The sequence below is a fragment of the Filicampus tigris genome, chromosome 21 (assembly GCF_054856515.1).
Source record: "Filicampus tigris isolate MCC_2025a chromosome 21, RoL_Ftig_1.0, whole genome shotgun sequence".
NCBI lineage: Eukaryota > Metazoa > Chordata > Actinopteri > Syngnathiformes > Syngnathidae > Filicampus > Filicampus tigris.
Genome location: NC_141237.1, coordinates 3,105,562 through 3,125,556, shown reverse-complemented (window position 1 = coordinate 3,125,556; position 19,995 = coordinate 3,105,562). Strand labels below are relative to the sequence as shown.

The following is a 19,995-nucleotide window of genomic DNA, read 5'->3' as shown; positions in this document are numbered from 1 at the left end:
AAGGTGACTCTTCTGTACTGTGACCGCGGAGGATTGGGAAACCTTTTTCCTGTTAAAGGCAAGTTAACATTCTTGAGAGAAATAGGAAACAAATGTCCATGAAGTTTGTGGTATATTTCTAATACGTCCTTTGAGGGTTTGTTTTCAGAATACATGGCAGGCCCATATGGCACATGGGCCCTAAAGGTAGCGCAAACTGCCTAAAAAAAATTACACTGAAACTATAAAAGTCTATAAAAATATTTATTTCCACTCTAAAATGAAAGTACACTTAAAATAGACATATACACACTTATTAGAGATATAAAACTACGGGTGCCGTCTTATGTGGTGTCTCGTATTACTGTAATTCAAGCAGGTGGAGCACCCCAAGGCTCACAGCCTGGTCCCCATTAGTTTTTCCTCAAATAAAAATGAACACATTGTCCAAAATACACTTTAAAAGGTTTTATGCTTCATACGTTACTTTTTAATAATTGTGTTTTTTGTGCTGTTAAAAATGTAAGATTTGAGTAACTTTTTAAAATGTTTCATACAAACAATAGCTCAGCGTTGGTTCTGGGAAATGTGAGCACCGATTATGTTTAAATAGGAGGAATTTGAACACTTTTTTTGTTCATATAAACCAACTGAAAAATACAAAAAAATAAAAAGGCTAAATTACAAGGCTTTTATTTACAGGCATTTTGAAAATAAAGCTTATTAATCAAAGGTGTGTTCAGCTTGTCTAAAAAGCGCTCATTGGTCAGTATTGTTTTTGTGCAAATACAGGATGAGAATCATTACTTGTCATTGTCACCATCGTTTGATTAAAAAAAAAGACAGCGATAAAAAGAAAAAAAAAAATCAGTCCTTTGCTCGGTATTGTCTGATGAGCCTTCGTCTCTGCGAGGTCTTCCGAAGTAGGTGCCTGAAGTCGTAGGGGTTGTCGTCGGTGCGACTGCCGGCAGACGGCGTTCTGGCAACGGAGCGACTGCAGACCACACAAAAACACACATTGCCAACTTGCAGTGTTGGGGGGAAACGGCTAAAAAAAAAAAGCAGAGACTTAATAGAAGTGAGGAAAGCCGCGGGCGTCCTCGCGACGACGACTCTCCCGTAATGAGCTTGGCTTTAAATCTCCACCTAAACGCTCGCAGCCAGACGACGACACGGAACGCGGTGCGCCATCTGCGCGCTCATTTGAGAGGCGGCCTCAGGGATGTTGTTTCTTTTTAAATAGACTCCCTGGATAAACAAGTTAATTTGTACAAAGTGTTTTTTTTAATGATGAGGGAAGATGTTTACAGGCAGAAGCTATGAGTGATGAAATGTTTTTGTTTTTTTTATGACACTGAACTTCCAACGCTTTGTTTCAGTGATTACCAAACTTTACAGGGCTCTGAAATGTGTTCTTATACAGGCAAGATCCAATTTTGAGTTGTCGCTCTTTGGTGTAGTACCACGTAGTGCCACACTATGCCCGGCAGTACTGAGCTTTACTGGAAGAGATGTAAGCGTGATTAAGAGCAAGAGGAAGAGGCAGAGAATGTATGTGTTGTTGCTCTGTGTGTGGTAAAATCACACTTTGAAGTTTGAAGGTTTAGAATTACTGTAACATCTATGCTAATTTCCTTTAGCATGTCTTTGGCTTTTCCCATGATATGTTAGCATGAACTGGTCTTATGGGGGGTACCTTGTGTTTTTGGCAGGTTTGGACTCTGGCTTGGATTCTTCTGGCTGTCTGGTCTCAGCAGGTTCTGGCTTGGTCTCCACGGAGCATCTCCGGTCCTCGGACAACCTGCGCTGGACGCTGCTTTTGGACGACGATTCCTCGGAGGCAATGGCGGGCATGGACTTGCTGGTGGGCAAAGCTTGGTAGTAGTGCTGGTCCACATCCACAAGCTTACCAGGACTACAAGGACGGATGAGCAAGAGTCAAAGCCAAAATGTAGGACGATGGTCATGATAGTTCACAGATGCCGGAAGTTGGTGGGCTCCATGCAACACAGATGTGAAGCGGTTCACATATACAGTTTATGCTATATATATTTCTTAGTATTTGAAGATTCTGGTTCCAATAGACTCACTGAAATCATATTTAATTGAATCAGCAGTAAGCGTTGATAAGAAGTGCTTTAAATCTGTGTTGCATGAGTCTTGAGCCGGGTGATATGACAACCCAACAACCCACTCACTCACTCACTCACTCACTCACTCTTCTTGTGAACACATGAAGTGTCCATTGTGAGCTCCATGTGACTGGCGACTGCGTGTGTACATCTGTTGGCAATAAGTGATCTGCACTATAATTGTGCTGGCTGCACAGATTCCCAAATTTTCTTCTGGTGTTCCGCAGGGCTACGTTTAAAGTCCCTTCTTATAGCCATTATACGCTCGCATACCTTTTTATAAAACATACACCAAGGTTTCATAGGACATGAGATTTATCGGTCTGATTTTTTGGGGGCGCGGACACACTCCGTGACCACCTTCTGACTCCTCCCCCATCAGCCAAAGTCTCCTGATGGCCTCTCTTCCTTGCTAATGGTGCATGTAAAATGTTCCCATTTATTGCATGATTACGAACCCTGAGCCCCTTTGTGTTCACTCAATTGTATAATGTGAACCCGTGCTCACATCGGCCCTTCTCTCAGTACCTTCATGTTCTGCAAAGAAGGCCAGCATCATTTATATTTCGAACATAAAACATCACCGGACGTGTCCGACGTGTGAACGCGACAAGTCGACGCTCATAAATTTGACACGGCGTGTCATTAAGTCCGGCCATGAGGCTTCACTGTGTGTTGGTGGTTAAGAGGATGTTAAATGCACTTACTCTTCTTTCCTGGGCTTGCGTTTGTCATCCTGGACGGAGCGCTGAAGGGAAGAGCGAACACGTCAGCCATCATCATCTGCAGTGTAAACATGCGCTCTATGCGCACTTAGTTCAATGTAAGCCTTTTTTCTGTTCGCACTATAATGCTGAGTAATAAGCGGAGGAATTACAGCGGTGCTCAGGATGAAAGGAATGTGCTGCTATTTTTAGCCTGAAAGCATTTTTCACACGAGAAACTGGACCATCTTTCTTGCCGGCCACTCACATGGATCAACGTGTAGTAGGTGGAGTCCTCGGGAGTGTTGAGGGTCTTGGGCTGCAGGGTGCGGCGGGGGGGCCGCGACAGTCTCTTTTCGGCTGAAGGCGGGGTGGGGGGGGGACACAAAGACATTTGATGAGAAGTCACAAAGTAGACTGTATCCCAAGCACCATATACACAGAACATATATCCATCCATCCATTTTGTAAATCGCTATCCTCACTTGGGGTCACATATGATTTTCCTTGTTTTTCGTTCCGAAAAGTCTACGCTGCATGATCTGCTGCACCATCAAGGTGTACAAAAACCGGGACAAAAATTTTGGTGGAGCAATATTGTCAGAAACCAATCTTCAGAAAATTGGGCCATATTAAAATCCAAGGTCCCACTGAACTTCCAGTTTTTGTCCAAGGCAATTTTACTTTTTGTTTTTGGAATGGCACCTCAAGTGGTAGGACGTATTTGCCTGTAATGATCACTCTTCGACTGCTGGCTTAGACAATGTAAAGAGATGAAAATTCAAACAGTTGTCACTCAGCTTGAGGCAAAGTTGATTAATTCCAGCCGAGCAGCTCAGCACACAATTGACCCGGGCGCCACCTTTGTCCCATTGAGCTGACCTCCATCCGTACGGTAGTTTAACCTCAGGCCTCGCCAACGCTTTGAATTTTCCAACAGAGATGCTGCCAGTCAGCGGCTAACTTAGTCAGCAGCACTCTCGACTATACAGTAGTTTTACTTATATACTTATACATTTCAGAGTTTGTCCATTTTTCTGTTTTACCCAAGTACAGAAGGTGAATTTGTAGTTCTACTTTTAGAAGTCTTTTTTTTTTTGTACACAAGTATCTGTACTTCTATTTAATTCCAGACTGCGAGTACTTTTGCCACCAACAAGGTTTTTGAGCATCTGGTGGCCACTTCACAGTGATTGATCATTTTTGTCCCCGCTGATAGACGGCCGCAACGTTCTTGCGCGATTGCAAATGCATCACATTGACCTTCCCATGCTACTTCTGATTCATCACGTTCACACGAGAGCGAACAGGTGAATAAAAGCCATCCAACGGCAAGTAGAGCGAGTGGAAAGTTTACAATATCATTGAAAAGGTCAGTTGGTATTGCCGCAACAATTCCACACCGCCGCCAATTAATTCTCCGCCGTAATTGTCACACAACGCGATTAAGCTTTGACGACCTTTCCCGCGAGGAGCGTTGTGATGGCCGCATTTATTGTGCAATGATGATGGAGTGGATTATTACGGGCACGAATATGAACCCGGGGAAATAACACGTGGAAGTTTACAGGAGACCTCGGGCCATGTGTTCTGCAAAGAAAAAGTCATTAAAGGGCAAGTAGAAGGCGCATGCTGGAAAAAAAAAATAGTGATAACATAACGGTAACAGTTAAAAAGCTCAGCATGTGTTAAAATAGCATTTGTATTATATTCCGAACATTTATGCTAATCTCTATTAGCTCGTGTACGCTGGTTCGCGTTATATGTTAGCATTAAGATAGCATACTTTGGTTGGATGAAATGATATGGTTTGGTTGAGTTTGAATGTTTTCAAAGAATGATAAACGATAAACAGAGGTTAACTGTCATCGCTCAATGTAGCGATTACAATCCTAAAAACGGCATTATTTCTCCGCAGTGAATATTAAAGTCCACGTGATTACCAGCTGACGATACCTCCAATAAAAAATAATGACATATCGCAGAGCTATCAAGTCTAATTGAAAAGTGAAAATCACTCCCAAACACGTCAGCCTCCATGATTACAGTTTGAGAAGAGTGCGACAGGCGAGGCAATGGCGTTATTAGCGTCCCGTTAGCGTCTGAGGTGAACTTTGCGTGAGCCGCCTGTCGCCGCTCACCTTCCCAAAAAGAAATTACTTATTTGATGACACATTGGATAGAGGAGCGCTTCCTGCCTGGCCACTTGACTTTCACCGGCTCCCCAATCTAATCAAATCTCACAAGAGCGCCGCGCAGATAACGGCGCGTTGCTCGCCGCAAAAGTCGGAAATAAAGCCTCCCACTCGCCATGTAGAAATATCCTCCACTCTTCTGGATTGTGGGCGCAATGGAAACATTTGCAAATCAAATCCCGACGTTTCAGCAGGAAATGACTCAGACGCATCTCACTGAAAGATGGATGAGCTTGAAATGGGGGGGAAAAGCATGTTTTGTTGTTTTGACAAATGGAAGTGTGAAAATAACAGTTGAACAATCTAATAAAATGTTTTCAATAACAGTCAAATTTAAGACAAAGAATGACCAAAACATTGGAATAAGGGCTTATTCTATTCTATTTCACACTAGGAGCCTCTCTGACATAATTCTTGATCATTCCATTTTGGTCCCTGATACACTAACGCAAAACAAATGTGTCAATATTCACACAACATGATGGAATGAGATGCAAGACATTTTGATGAGAACTATAAATGCAGCAGTAGAAATCTTGTTGCTCTAGACTGGACATTGTGGTTGATTGGGTATTACGCATTTGATGCAGTTCTTGTTGTGCGTAATGGCCGGTCTTATCTCTTACGTGATTTGTGCATCGGGGTAGCAAAGCCATTGATTGCTTTCCCCTTGACAAACAGGCCGTTCCTTTCTGGGTTTGATTGATGGGCCTGGATAATCTCCGTCAACTTCAGTTGGAAGGCCGCAAAGTTGTGAGAAGTCTTTGCGATCTGTGGAGGACGTAGAGCAGTGCATGAGCAGGCTGGAGAATGATGGTGATTGGTTCTCAGGGCCTGATTTATAAAAGGTTAGCGTGCGCAACAATGCGATTGTGCTGCAAAGATCTAACTCGACGCACCCAATTTGGGATCATTTCCCACTTCGCGAAGAAGATAAAGTGCAACGCGTGCCGCAACGTCACGTCGGTGATCACCAACGCACGGTAACGTATCGATGTGAATGCTAATGCTAATGCTAATTTAATGCAGCCTACCTGTAGTAGTTAAGACGTGTTGCCATGCAAGTGGTCAAGGATAGAGACAGGAGCTGCCAACTTTACACTCTCATTGGCTAACACCCATGTGACTCCCCATCCCAAAGCCATACACACACAAAGTCACAGAGACAACAGTAGAATGTGACGATGGTGAACAAAAATCATACATGCGGCTCACATGCACTTTTTCGAGTTTAATAATCGATTCTAAAATTATTCGAAACCTTCAGCTCATCAAACTCACTTCAACGTAGTTCGCTATTTGACACCTCGGTAAATAAATCAGGCCCCAAGTGTTTGTAAGTAACCTGTTTGGAGAAGGTCTCCAGCTGCTGGGCTTCCTCCTGCGCCGCCTGCTTGCTGGCCTTCATCTTCTTGCGCTGCTTGTAGCCTCTGAAGTTACTTTGGATCTTCAGCGCAGCCTCTTCCTCCTCGCATTTCTCATCTTCACATTCCAACAGAACATCAGAGGCATCTAAAGCCTCCTCTGCTAATTCGAGCTCCACATCTTTGGGAGATAAAGGTTCCTGGGTTGCCGCTTCTTCGCCCAGCAGCTCGAGGTTCTCACAGCACTCTGGCTCCTCTCGGAGTTCTTGTGTCCTCCTCCCAGGGACCTTCCCTTCCTCTTCAAGTCGTTTGCGTTCCTTGTGGCCCCTGAAGTTACTCTGCAGGACCACGGCTGCTTTGGTCTCCCCCGGGTCCGCACTGTCCTGCTCCATGGCGTCGTCGTCGGATTCTTCCTGCTCATACGGGTTGTTTAGGTTTCTCTTGGCTTCCTCCTGAAGTCTTTTCCTCTCCATGTGCCCTCTGAAGTTACTCTGGAGGACCGTGGCAGCTTTGGTCTCCTCCTTCAAGCTGGATGCGGCCCCGTTGTCTTCAGGCGGGACTTCCTCCCCGGATCCATCTGCCGGCTCATCCCCCACTTCTATGTTGTCTTCGTCGTCAGGCACCTGCGTGTGATCGCTGTCTTCGTTCTCCTCTGCTTCATATGTATCGTCATCCTCATCCTCGGGGCTCTTGGCACCTTCCTCTTCTTGCCCACATTCAGCTTGCAGCAGCGACTCGGGCGTCGGCTGCAGCTCTGCTTCAGCCATGGTCTTCTTTCTCTCCTTCAACTTCTTTCTGTCCCGGTGGCCTCGGAAGTTGCTCTGCAGGACCACGGCAGCCTTGGATTCCTCCTCTTCACTTTGGGTTTGGTCGCTTGAAGCTGGACAAACGTCCTCTATGATGTCCCGGTCTGGCTCAGGCGGCTTTCCCTGATCGGCGATCAGAGCTCTCTCGGCTTTCGCCTTCTCCAAGGCTTCTCTGAAAACAAGCGCAACAACTTAATATTGTGGAAAAGGGGCTTCTTAACAGCTTGCTTACTCAAGCTCGTCTGTGAGCCTAAGTAGGACAATCACTATAGAAACTGGATGGCTGAAACACAGCTTGCCTCTGGTCCCGTTTCCTTTTGAAACTCTTCCTGTCCTTGTGCCCTCTGTAGTGCGCCTGAATCTTGCTTGCCGCTCTGTGCTTCTCCTCCACTGACTCTTTCAACTTCTTTTTGGCAAGATAGCCCCTGCAGACTAACAAAGGCGACACAAAAGATGTAATTGAAAAATAAACCGCACTTTCTCCATCCCATTCCAAGTGACTCTAACCAGCTTGAAACTGGACGACAAAGGCTTCTAGCTTCTTGTTCTTGTCATCGGAGACCCTCTTTCGCACTTGATAGCCTCTGTAAGCTGGGCATGGAAGCAAAAGGAATGACACAGCAGTTGCTGGTGGGGTTGTGGTCATCATCATCATGGCACAGCGGACTAACCGGATTGCAGCACCAGAGCGCTTTGCTCTCGCTTCTTCAGCAGCCTGCGGTAGCGTCTGGAGCCCAGCCAGCCTCGGACGCAGGCCTGCAGCACCACGATGCGCTGCGTGACCTGCTGCACCATCAGATTCAGATGCTCCACGTGGTAGTACTTCAGGAAAACCTGCACAAACACAATTTGCCTGAACCTGAAATGTGGGATCCACATTAGCAACGATTCTTTATCTTTCTTCCCACCTTTGTCTTGCCCATGGCCCAGTTGTCCAGCTTGGCTTTCTCCAGGATGGCAGCGCACGTCTCCGGGGTCACCGCCGGCTCCTCGTCTGCATGGAACGCCACGATGTGATACCTGCCACGACCAATCGTCATCAGCCGGACGCAAGCGAGCATACAAACCCGCTTGAGATTTGACGTCAGTGAGCACCTCTTGAGGAAATTAGCAAAGGGGACGCGGTGCGAGTAACCCTGCCGGCGGATCTTGGCCGTCTCCAGTATTCCCGTGTAGCGCAGCTGAACCAGAACCTTCTCCCGGTCGAACTTGTTGGGTTGCCTGTCGTTGTTGGGTTTGATGCAGCGCACAAAGTGGGGCTGCCCTGCCACCATCTTGGACAGCAGATCCATCAGGGAGTACTAGAAGCAGCAGAAAAGCAGGATTTTTGGACACAGTACTCGATTAGATGATGCGTGTATGTAATCCTGATCCCTAGTTGAACTTTACTAAACCTTTCAAGACATAGCCTGCAATTTGTCATCTTTTTTGGGGGGTGAGTTTTACTGCATCAAGATTTTAACTAACATCACTTCTTATCATAAGTATAAGATGTCCATTTTATTACTTTTTTTAACAATACACAGGCTGGAAAACAAATTAAAAAAAATATATAGAGTATATATATATTCTCAGCACAGTATCATGTTCTGTTTTTTTACAGTGCTAATAGTACATCCTTTTCAAAAAGGTGACGTTCATTTGCTTCATTTGAGTGCAGTAAGCCATGAAATGCCACTTTTTGGAACTACTGCTCCTTTTGCCCAAAGATTTCTAAATCTGAGGACGCATAGAGGCCGGATCATGAATGTTGTGGCTAACAAGTGTCAAGTGAGCCAATGTGCATCCTCTCTTACTCTGAAGTAGGACGCCACCGTCTGTGTTCTCATGTTGGTGGTTTCTCGAGGATGGTAGGGCGTGTCTGCGTCAATCGGCTACACAGAAAAAAAAGTTTGTCAAAAACATATTTCAACGTATTTCATCCTGCATTTTTTAAACACCATGTGAACGGGCTCAGCATTTTGATTTTTGAGCACACCGAGCTAATGTTATAGCATTACCGAGCGTTTCTTTCACAGTATGGAGTGAACCTCCGTTTAATGCACGGATACAAACCAGGTGAATGTGTACTATTCTATTGAGGTCTTAAAAAAACAACAACAACCAATCAGCATTTGGTATTGTACTGTGTCAGCAAGAGGCACATCAAGAAATCATTTTTTGTCAGCCGTCAGCTCTAAACCCCGTGAAGGCTGCAAAAGAGATGCAGAAAATGCAAAAACCACACAACAAAAGAGCTGATTTGCTTTCGGAAATCGAAACTGTACCGCAAGCAAGCGAAACATGACATTGAGCTTGATATGCGGACATTGACAGCTCTTTAATGACAGAGAATGTCCTGTACAGGGCGCAAAGCAATTTGGAAACGTAGCAAGAAAGTGACTTGACTCGAGCAGAGGCGAGGGTTATAAATAGAAAGAAAACAAGTGAAATATAATGATTACCTCAGTAAAAGTAAAGGAACTGTACAAGGTAAGCACTCCCATCTTGACCACAGACATGCAGCAAAAGAAGGGGAAGAGACAAATAAGAAGTTTCACCTTGAGTTTGGGAAATAAAGCAAAAACGGCTGAGAAGTAGAAAACCAAAACAGGTTTTGCGGGGAGAAATGTGGGAGATAATGCAGACTTGAGTGTGTGAGCACCTTGGCGAAGGTGAGGGTGCGCGTGGGGGTGCGCGGGGTGAGGAGTGTGTTGATGGCTTTGCCTTTTGTGTGGGCAAGGTTGCCTGAGAAAAGAAAATGATCATTAGATGCAGCGGAATTAACACCTTATATGCTAGCTTTAGGCTAGCAGACGGTTTGCTTGAACATTTTGATGTGTACCTACACAATGTTTGTATGTGTTGATGATCTATGTGTGTTAAAGTAGCAGCTGTTTAAAGATTTATAATGACTGGAACATCAATGCTTATTTCCACTAGCCCGTCTGATTTTTTTTTTTTTTTTAATATCACAGATTTTCACCCGCTACTAGTATATCTAGAACATATGAAAAGGAGTTCACTATATCACCAAGTCAACCGGAATAAAATGGCTGAAAGGAAAGCAGTAACATACATGCCAGCATCCCAAATAATTCAGGATCATATTTTGAGATATATTTAGGATTTAAACGAAACTCTCAAATTTTGGGGGGCAGGAATAGCAACTAGGACCGACTGTAGCTACTCACCCGTTTTGGTGAGGGGGTGGGTGACAAGCTTGCGAACGAGCTCATTCTCCGAGGACCTCAGCAGGAGGACGATGTCCGCAGGTAGCGCGTCTCGATTCTTGGAGAGGAATCCTGCGGCGTTGTAGATCACCTGAGAGTTGAGATCAGAGTTGTCAAAGTCAAGGGAGCCAGATGAGGCTTGCCAAATGGTTTATGTGGACTGCTGAAGAAAATTATGTGCGTCAGCTTTGTTTCTGGCTAAAATCTAGATCAGAATTGCAAATTGTCTTCACTCTTGATAACAATGTGAATTTCACTTGTGAATGAATAATCATTTAATCATGTGGAGCACCACAAGGCACGAGGCTTGGTCCCCATTTGTTTGTCTGAATTTACATTTATTATTTATACACATATCCCCAAATCGACACTATGAAAGGCACTGCCACTATTATTTATTGTTGTCTTTCATTTGTATCACTGGATACAAAAAGTATCTCACTCACCAACTCAAATCGACTTCAAGAGGAGAACGTACCTTTCCAGCATAGTGATGAATCCCAAATCCCAGGTCGATCCTCTTTGGCCTCCAGAAGCTTTTGGTCTTGAGGTTATCTTGAAATTTCTCTAAAAGATCACACCTTCACGATTACACCTTGACCAGCAACTTAGAAGCGGTTTCCAAAATTGTGAGAAGGAACCCACCGACGAGCGTCTGATCGGTGGCCTGCGGGAAGCGACTCTCCTCGTCCAAGAGGGACAACATGCCCATTGGCTTCTGCAGGAACAGGTCCAGCAGCGGCCGGTTGTCCTCATACTCGATCATGCGAGCGTCCACATCCTCGTTCAGGTACTCGTCCTGCACACAAGCCGTGGAGATCTCACTGGCGGGTATGACGCTCAAAGATAAGAGGGGTGTCAATTCAGTTTTTTCCCCTCTTTATGGCAGGGCTTGGTCCCTCAACTCTTATATTGGGACTGGATTTACTGTATGACCACAAAACGCACATAAAATCTTCACTAATGAACAAGGTCAAAATCTTTGATCCAGCCCAGCTTGAGCAATGCATTTAAAATGAACCTGATAACAATTCCCGCTCAAGTGTATATGGTGGCAGTATAGGACAAACGTATGTGTGGGCCCGGTGCCAACAAGAACCCCCAAGAGTGGAATTCAAATCTAATGCTCCGCCTCTCCCCCTCCTAATTGAGCCTCGTTTAGGCTGATTTATAGCCGCTCTCCATGGGTGAGAGCAAATAATTTAACATTAACAAACCATTCTCTGCCCTCCCCCGGGGGCGCACCAACTCCCCCACCGCCCCCCCCCCACATGAGGACCGCATAAAGACAGCAAAGTGAGCCCCGCTCTGTTGTGAATGAAGACGACGGCGGAGGATTTTTTTGGGAGGACATTTTGGCTAACTCCTGCAAATTTACAGCAATGTTTATTCATGTGCATTGTCCTTGTTGAATAAAACTATCAAATAAAACCTCTGGACTGCGAGGTGGCTGCACTAAAGATTTTAGTGATCTATGTTATGGTGACAAAGCTGGAGGGGTAGACCATATACAGTCAATATTCACAAATAAGTAGTAAATAACCAGATAGTAGATGTACAATCATCAAATCTAATATATCCAATATACTAATATGAACACCTAAAGTAGTGCATGGAATACACGGAAGTTACCTGCTCCCAGGCGAAGATGTGCTGGTTGAAATAAAACTGGATCTGCTCATTAGCGATGTTAATGCACAGCTGCTCGAAGGAGTTCCGCTTGAAGTTCTCGAAGCCAAAGATGTCCAGGATGCCGATGTTCAAGCCCTTGTCGTCCTCTCTGGGGGATGAAGCCCAGTCAGTGGAGGAGATCACGTCACGTTAAGTCACATCACGCCACGCCACGTTACGGCGCGTCGGGGGGCGTGGCGCTCTCACCCGAGTTGGCCGTCGGGCCGCAGCAGCGCGTTGATGCGGTTGACGATCCAGCTGAAGAGGCGGCCGTACAGGGCCTTGCTCATGGCGTCCCTCACCTCCGCCGCCTTCTCCACCGTGTTGGGCCGCACGATGGTCTCGCCCCGGGCCACCACGCAGTGGGAGGTCAAGGCTTCCTGGAGCTCGTCGGAGCGGATGCACAGCGAGGACGCCACTGAGGCGAGAGGAAAAAAACAAAAGAGTAAACAACTGCGCTCATCCTGCTCTATTGCAGTCACATACGTGCGTACGTCAAATTTTAAGAACTTAATAGTTTGTGCATTATGATTCTTCAATGGGCACTGCGCTCGTCTTTCTGGTGCGTTGGCCAGTGTAATAAATACATAATAAAAAGAGCAAGAAGACAATCACAACTGCTCAGAAAGTAGCAGTAATCGACTTATTTTGCAGAGGATAAAGAATATATGCCTGTGAGCATTGCAAAAGTATGAGTCTACATGTTGCTGCCCAGTTCACATTGGAGGATATTTTGGGCCCAGAATTTCAGCCCGCATGGGAAATGAACAGTGGAGCGCTTCTCTCACCGTTTTCCAGGATGGACATGTTGGCGATGTTGCTCTTGTCAGTCTGGTGCTCCGAGACCACCGCGGAGAACTCGATGTCGCCCGAGTTGAGGATGGCCGCCAGGGTGCTGTAGACGCTGCCCAGCTCCTGCAAACGCAACTCCATTTCAAAACGCTCACTGGGAAAACTTTAGACGGCTACTAGACTAGAACGGCGGTTCTCAAAATGAGGTCCCTTGGACTCCTGGGGATCAGAGGAGCTTAATTTAGACAAAAGTAGTGCTTTGCCACTATCACCAACAACTTGATTCACATTTCTTTCCTCTAAAAATATGATGCTTTGCCTGAAAATGGCCAACTTTTTGATTCCTGTGCCATTGAATTTCTCTCCTGTCACTCGGAGGCTTCTCCTCGAGTGCAGCACGCGTGGACAAGAATAAGTGCTATTGACGGCCAGATCCCAGAGGCAATCAACGCTTCATCGGCCAGCACGGCGATGATGAATTAAGAGGTGCCTCGTTGAAAAGGTGGAGGCGGGAAAAAAACGGCCCAGCGTTGGCATCAAGGTGATCCGGGCGAGCGGCGTTTTACCTCCAGGGAGAATCCGATGACTTTGAAACACTGCTCCACTGCGTCAAACTGCTCCTTGTAGCCGGTGTTGCTCACAATGTCGGGCCCCAGTTTAATGTGCTCGTTACACAGATACCTGCGCAGCACACGAGAAGGCTGTTGGGGAGGGAAACGACACATTTGAGTCCACCTCACTTGCTTTTGTTCAACCAATTTCGTTGTCTGAATGCAAACACACCAAGGGAGGAGATTTTTGCCTGCAGATCTTTAAATGTAAAAGCTCTATCAATTCTATCAAGGCCACTTTTGGCCAATTGAAACCTACACGTTTTAATGTCTTGCCATTCAATGGATTGAATGATTCAATTTGGCTAAAATGGGTTTCATTCCGGACTCGACACTTGATTTTGAACTGATAGGGTAGCGTGAGTGTTCAAAGAGGACTGGTGTGCAGTGGAGCTACTTTGGTGTTTTGCTGTCGGACAGCTTGTAGTGGGCCAGCTTCTTCCTGTCAGCCAGGCCAGCGTAGATGTAGTTGAAGATGTGGAAATTCTTCTCCCCACTGTGGAAACATACAAGCGCCATAAACACCCACATAAATCCAGACAATTAGAAAAAAAAATGGTAGTCTGTGCGCTACAATTGTTTATGTACCGTAAAATCAATCAATTCCATTTTTTTTTTTTTTTTACATGATGTCTCTATTTGCCGATTTTCACCTAAAATCAACATGAATTCCAAGTCTATGAAAAAGTCTTCTTTACCCAGCCTGGTGGATGACCCTGGACTTTTCTAGCAGGTACTCGGATATCTTGGCGCCCACCACCGTCCCTCCAGCGGTGAACTTCATTTCCAGGTACTTGCCGAAGCGGCTGGAGTTGTCGTTGATGGCCGTGCAGGCGTTTCCGAAGGCCTCCACCAGGCTGTTGACCAGCAAGATCTTCTCCTGGAGCGACTGGTTGTTGGCCTGCCAGACAAAACACGGCGATGGCAAACTTTTTGCCGATTTCATTTCACCACAGAAGAAAAGAAAATCACACTCCATGGTGCTGTTATGACGTTTTAATATTGGATGTTATGACGGTTCAGATGACTTTTCACTTTTACTACTTTCATTTTGAAAACAGCCTGTCATTCAGCTCATAAGCCGGACAGTAAAAATTCTTTTGAACTTTTCTATGTCTGTAATTTTGACTTGAGTATAGGATTTGAATCAGTACTTCTATTTTGCCACCTCCTTCCTCACCTTCCCCAAGACGGTGAGCTGCTGCACGAGCAGGTGAGCGCTTTCCGTTTTCCCCGCTCCGCTCTCGCCGCTGATCACGATGCACTGCATGCGGGGGGGGGTCGGTGTCCCGTCAGTTCAAGTGACAAATGCTCATAAGCAAGGCGGAACTAATCGAGAGTCACCTGATCGGAATTGTACGACACCATGGACTGGTAGGCGATGTCGGCCACGGCAAAGATGTGCGGCGGGTTGGCCGACCGCTTTGCGCCCACGTACATTTTACTGTACTATCGAGACATGAATGGGGAAACTTTGATCAAGTGTCGTTTGAATCCAAGTGGGCAAAAAAACAACATTTTTCCTTTCCTCTGAAACATTGACTGAGAATTTATCATTCATATATAACATCAGCCTGTCTTATACATTTTGAAACAGACAATTTTGAAGGGGACATTCTTCATCCAGAACATGTGCGCATGGAAAAACACTGGGCCCACGACTAACCTGAGGACCGTAAATGTGCATTTTGTGGAAGGGGTTAACACCAATGAGGATGTCGCCCACGTAGGTGTAGATCTGATCCCTGCCGTAGCGCTCCTGCAGCTGCTCGCTAACCGAATCCTGCCAAGAATACAACGCAAAAATATCACAAAATTACATACACACACGCGCGTATATGAGAATAACGATGACAACGCAATGGCATCCCTCAGCAGAGCCTCTCACAGTGAAGGATGGCGCCAATATCCGCCAGCCAAAGACGACAGGCCGCATCGTTCACCATCATGATGAATCGCCCTGGTGTCAACGGCGACGCTTGGAATTTTGACATTGTTTACGCCGAAAGTTAAACGTGGCGCCAACGATCTTCGCAGATGCAATGAGATCTCATGCGTCATGGTGACGGCAAAATGGTCGCAATCATGGTCCGCGCGCAACGTAAAAACAACTCGAGGCTCGCTGTGTTAAAGTTTCATTCTTTTTACTACCTCGTCCAGAACTTCCAAAGCGGCGAGATCGTCGCCCTCATCCCGGTCCGTCTTCATGTTGCTTCCTTTTTTAGTGTGGATGCGTTCATGCCTGCAATGATAAGTCGCACAAATTATTGACACTTGTGTGACATTTTCACTTAGCGGTGTACTCACTTTTGTTGCCGGCGGTTTAGACATGAATGGCTGTGTGTCAACTTCCTTTGAGTGGACAGTAAATTGACATGTTTATATGTACATACTGTGATATATTTATTCAGTTAACATGTACAATCGACACACAGTGGAACGCTGGCAACAAAAGTGAGCACACCCCCAAGTGAAACTGTCCATCTGGGCCTAAAGGACCCCAATGGACTCATTTTGACGGCACAGTAATTACACACCGGTATACAAGCTGCACTCTGACAACTACTACTACTGCATACCATTTTGATACGTTGCAGGGAACAATGCCATTGTCTCCATCTCATTCTCTAATATTTGTAGGGTTTATTTTCCGAATAGTTGCTAACCAAGTGACGTCATCTGGCACCCACTCCAGGTTATCAAGACCACATAAAAAGCTGAGGGACTAAGACAAGCTGACGTCAGCATGAGTCAGACCCAAATCGTGACACAGGGGCTAAACGAGCTAACGCTTCTCGCGTGTTGCTGTTGCAGCATAAACGGGGGACATACAGTAAAGGTTCTACAAGGGGTACATGTGACGCATGTGAGGGCCACATCTAAAGCAGGTGTTTTGTTACCTTTCATTACTGTCTCGGCTTCTGTCTGTTTTTCCGTGATGGCTTAAAATGACAGACACAGGATCAACAATCGGGAAAAAATGTGACCATTTGAAAATTGTTACAGTGGTGATGCATCACGGATTCACAGGGGAGAGAAAGAAAACTCTTTCAGTAATTCAGTTCCAAAAGTCAAAGTCAGAAATTACAGGAAGGCAAATTCTATCCTCCTTTTTTTTTCTTTTTTTTTTTTATCCAAAAATCTCCTGTCGGCTTTACTGTGCTTTACCGTGTAGTATAAAAGTATTGCTGAAGCGCCATATTTCTCGATGTTAGTCAATAGTCCAAAGTGGGGCTTTTGCTGCCCTCGCGGACACTACCTGGTCTTCTCAATGACTCCTATTTGCTGGTTGAGATCGACAAGTTCAATGAGTTGTTTCTGCAGCATTTTCTCCTTGCCGACAGTCTGCTTGATGAAGACGTGCTGGAGGAGGTCGGCCACGTTCGAGCGCAGCTCAAAGTCCTTGATGAGACACCTAAGTGATAAAGCGCGTGAGGAGAACAAGTGCCTCAAATTGCGCCGACGGCCAACGCGGGAGCTCGTCGCACGCTCACTCACTTGCAGATGAAGTCGTTGAAGTCGTCAGACCACAACTCGGGCTGCTGGAGGGTGGGCGGAGGGTTTCTGTCAAAATAAATAACAATTGTTAAAGGTTGAAACTGTACAACCACGTACAGTGCAGTGAATAATTAGCATAATATCGACGCTTAGCCCGTCTATGGTTTTTGCATTAAATGTTAGCATTAGCCTGGAGAACTTTCATTAGATGAAATGATATGGCTTGGTTTAACCTTTTGGTTTTCTGGAGGGGGATATAAAATCTATGCTAATTTGAAATTCCTGTAGCTTTTCAAAGACATTCCACATTATGTTAGCATTAAGCTAGCGGACTTCCATTAGCCGAAATGACAGCAATGTTTATTTCTCTTTTGTTTTGTGTGATTTTTCCAGAAAACTTGAACTAAAAAACTTTAAAAAGTCATTTTGTTTTAATACTCTTCAATGTGTTTGAAGCTTGTTGGAGGGTAAAACAATTTTTTTTTTTTTTTAAAGTTCTCTCTGTAGGGACAAACAAGTGAAGAGCGCCAAGAGAAAATGGACACTCCCAGGAACATGTAAGTGTATAATTATCACAAATGCAACACTCTTTTCAGCGCAAACCATAACAAAAAGCTTCTGTGGGGACAAGGGCAGCTAATTTGCAGTCATTTCTACGTCGGTCGCAGAAGGGGCGCAGGTGCCGTCATAATGCACGCGGGAGCTTTTTTCACCTCGCCCGCCACGGCGATAAATTGGCCTAATGTGCGGACGCGCTGCTTCCATTTAATCACACGACGTGCCCAATAGAGACGTCAGGAGCTCTTTAAGAGTTCCTCTCTTATCTGCAAGACAAACGCGCGCCAGTGGACGAAATTAGGCAGCCTTCTCGTTTTTACAGCCACCACTCATAACACTCGATTAATTCGCTTTGTGCAGCATGCTAGGCAGAATCACACACGCTAATATTGCTAAAAGCTAAAAGCCATGTGTAAGGATTTGCATTACAAAAGGAGGTGGGTACATTCGTACATTTCCATTGTAAGATAAGAACATTTTTTGGTTCTTGAAAAAAAAAAAAATCTAATAGAAAGTGAATCTCACACATAAAGAAAAAAAGACAGTCAATTAAGCAGGACGGGTGTCGGTGGAGACATGAATGCCTTGAGTGCGTCCGCGGTCAAACTTGATGAAATAAAAGCAGAGAGGTGACGAGCTGAAGCCTGAAGGTCCAACGCAGCCGTCACAGAGACTCGGCGAAAACTGCGTGACGAGCGGGAGCCCCGCAGCAAGCACATTTTGTGTGCGTGTGTGAGAGCTATGCGACAACGTGCTGCACCGTTAAACTGACAGTGACAGTCAAGAGCTTCCAGGCGTTCACACAGTCACCATCTGTGCGACAAAACAGCCCACAAATCACCAGTGGTGAGAAATAACCACATACAAATATTTTGTTGCTGTCCTTAAGTTGATGTCTGCGGTATCAGTGCTTGAGTATTGGATTTTCCAACCACTAGTCAATTTGTCCCCATGAACATGACGGCTTCCAAGACAATAAAAAATTATTATTGGGAATAATTATGACGTCGACGGGCGGGGGGGGGCTCACCGTGGTATTTTAAAGAGCGCTCTCATTGGATGGAGCTCCGAGAGGGGCGGGTCTCCGTCGCCCAGCTCGATGGCGGTGATGCCCAGCGACCAGACGTCGCAGCGGGCGTCGTAGGTGGAGTCCAGCTGCTGCTCGCACGCTATCACCTAAAAAAAAATCAAATAAATAAATACACAAATGACAGTCAATTCATGCAGATTACAAAATATTTTTTTTGGTCTTGTTGGACTCATTCATATATACATTAGGCCTCTGCTTTTTTTCTTGTGAAAATTGTTGATAGTTTGGTTCCACAGAAAAAAAAAAAATACAGACTATAGACAAATTTGCGAATACCGTCATTATTAAGTAGACTCATAATGGTGAGCGTAAAAAAAAAAAATGTACTAAAACTATAATTAGTGATGTTTACAAATCACAAATGGGCATTGTGTAACTATTAGTGTTGCAAACGGAAGCCTATTATATAGCTGTAGAAGACTTACCACACAAGATTAAAAGTTAAGCAAGGCAAATAAATGTTGCCGTACTCCACAAGAAGGTGGAATTAATCCTGCGTCTCCAGCCGAACTTCATCCCGCGCTTTCTTGTAGGCTTTGTGGACGGTGAGCGTCCGATTAAAATCAGCCGAAAATTTGGCGAAGGCGGCGTCACGCAGGCGGTATTTGACGCAACATTTGCACAGCATGCAAAATCGCCTTACAGCCAACGTACACAAAAGAGCTTGTGAATGAGTTACGTGATGTAATGGCAAATATTAGTACGCCAGGAGGTGATTTTTTTTATTCTTTGTGGCAGGAGTGACAGTTCAGGTTGCGGAAAATTTGCCTTCTCAAATTTGAGTATCGCTCTGTTCTCTGTTTGTATGTGTTGCTGCTCCGTGTTAAATTAGCTAATTTCTTTATAATTACTTTAACAATGAAGCTAATTGCCATTAGCCTGTTAATGATGTTTACCCATTACATGTTACCATTAAGCTAGCAGGCTTTCATTAGACCAAATGACATTGTTTGGTTGAACATTTTGATCTTTAAACACATACTGTTGAATTGTTTTGTCGTACGTGTCATTTGGATGTGTTGTTGCTTTATGCATGTTCAAGCAGCAGCAGTTTGAAGGTTTACAATGACCGTAGCATCAATGCTAATGTTGTTAGCCTGTCTATGTTTATGTTAGCATGTTAATGATAGGAGACTTAGGCAAAATGATGCTTGGGTGAACATTTTGATGTTAATTCTCGTTATGTGTCATTTTTTGGCCCGCTGTCCAATCCAACGTGCGGTTCAGAAGGCAATTTAGCAAACATTTCATCCGTGTAACCCTCCATCAAAGTGTCTGGTCACAAGGTGTGACTGCTTCCGCGTCGTAAAGCCACTTGAAGCGGGCCAGGCTTGATTCGACGAGTGAGGAGCGACGATGAGAGCGGGTTCTGGCTAGACGCCG

The 19,995-nt window shown here is 45.2% G+C and overlaps 1 protein-coding gene across 7 annotated transcripts in view; it reads right to left on the bottom strand.

Moving 5' to 3' along the window:
* Positions 1-229: 229 nt before the first annotated feature.
* myo3a (myosin IIIA) overlaps positions 230-19,995 on the bottom strand; it is a 28,268-nt gene continuing 8,502 nt past the window's right edge. For 3 of the 7 annotated variants that reach the window (XM_086021636.1, XM_086021638.1, XM_086021637.1), the window contains exons 7-37: positions 18,553-18,698; positions 16,965-17,030; positions 16,726-16,881; positions 16,367-16,408; positions 15,618-15,708; positions 15,133-15,249; positions 14,811-14,915; positions 14,647-14,730; positions 14,165-14,367; positions 13,864-13,962; positions 13,422-13,536; positions 12,852-12,978; positions 12,271-12,481; positions 12,025-12,172; positions 11,038-11,191; positions 10,871-10,959; positions 10,354-10,483; positions 9,825-9,907; positions 9,625-9,720; positions 8,977-9,054; positions 8,276-8,481; positions 8,089-8,200; positions 7,852-8,014; positions 7,688-7,771; positions 7,480-7,612; positions 6,356-7,352; positions 5,637-5,781; positions 3,084-3,175; positions 2,819-2,859; positions 1,676-1,894; positions 230-973 (exon numbers count right to left, since the gene is read on the bottom strand). In XM_086021636.1, the coding sequence (XP_085877762.1) occupies positions 847-973; positions 1,676-1,894; positions 2,819-2,859; positions 3,084-3,175; positions 5,637-5,781; positions 6,356-7,352; positions 7,480-7,612; positions 7,688-7,771; positions 7,852-8,014; positions 8,089-8,200; positions 8,276-8,481; positions 8,977-9,054; positions 9,625-9,720; positions 9,825-9,907; positions 10,354-10,483; positions 10,871-10,959; positions 11,038-11,191; positions 12,025-12,172; positions 12,271-12,481; positions 12,852-12,978; positions 13,422-13,536; positions 13,864-13,962; positions 14,165-14,367; positions 14,647-14,730; positions 14,811-14,915; positions 15,133-15,249; positions 15,618-15,708; positions 16,367-16,408; positions 16,726-16,881; positions 16,965-17,030; positions 18,553-18,698 (4,659 nt within the window). In that variant the 3' untranslated portion in view covers positions 230-846. The remainder of the gene's footprint in view (positions 974-1,675; positions 1,895-2,818; positions 2,860-3,083; positions 3,176-5,636; positions 5,782-6,355; positions 7,353-7,479; positions 7,613-7,687; positions 7,772-7,851; positions 8,015-8,088; positions 8,201-8,275; positions 8,482-8,976; positions 9,055-9,624; positions 9,721-9,824; positions 9,908-10,353; positions 10,484-10,870; positions 10,960-11,037; positions 11,192-12,024; positions 12,173-12,270; positions 12,482-12,851; positions 12,979-13,421; positions 13,537-13,863; positions 13,963-14,164; positions 14,368-14,646; positions 14,731-14,810; positions 14,916-15,132; positions 15,250-15,617; positions 15,709-16,366; positions 16,409-16,725; positions 16,882-16,964; positions 17,031-18,552; positions 18,699-19,995) is intronic. The other 4 variants (XM_086021640.1, XM_086021642.1, XM_086021639.1 and 1 more) reach the window with 2 other exon arrangements.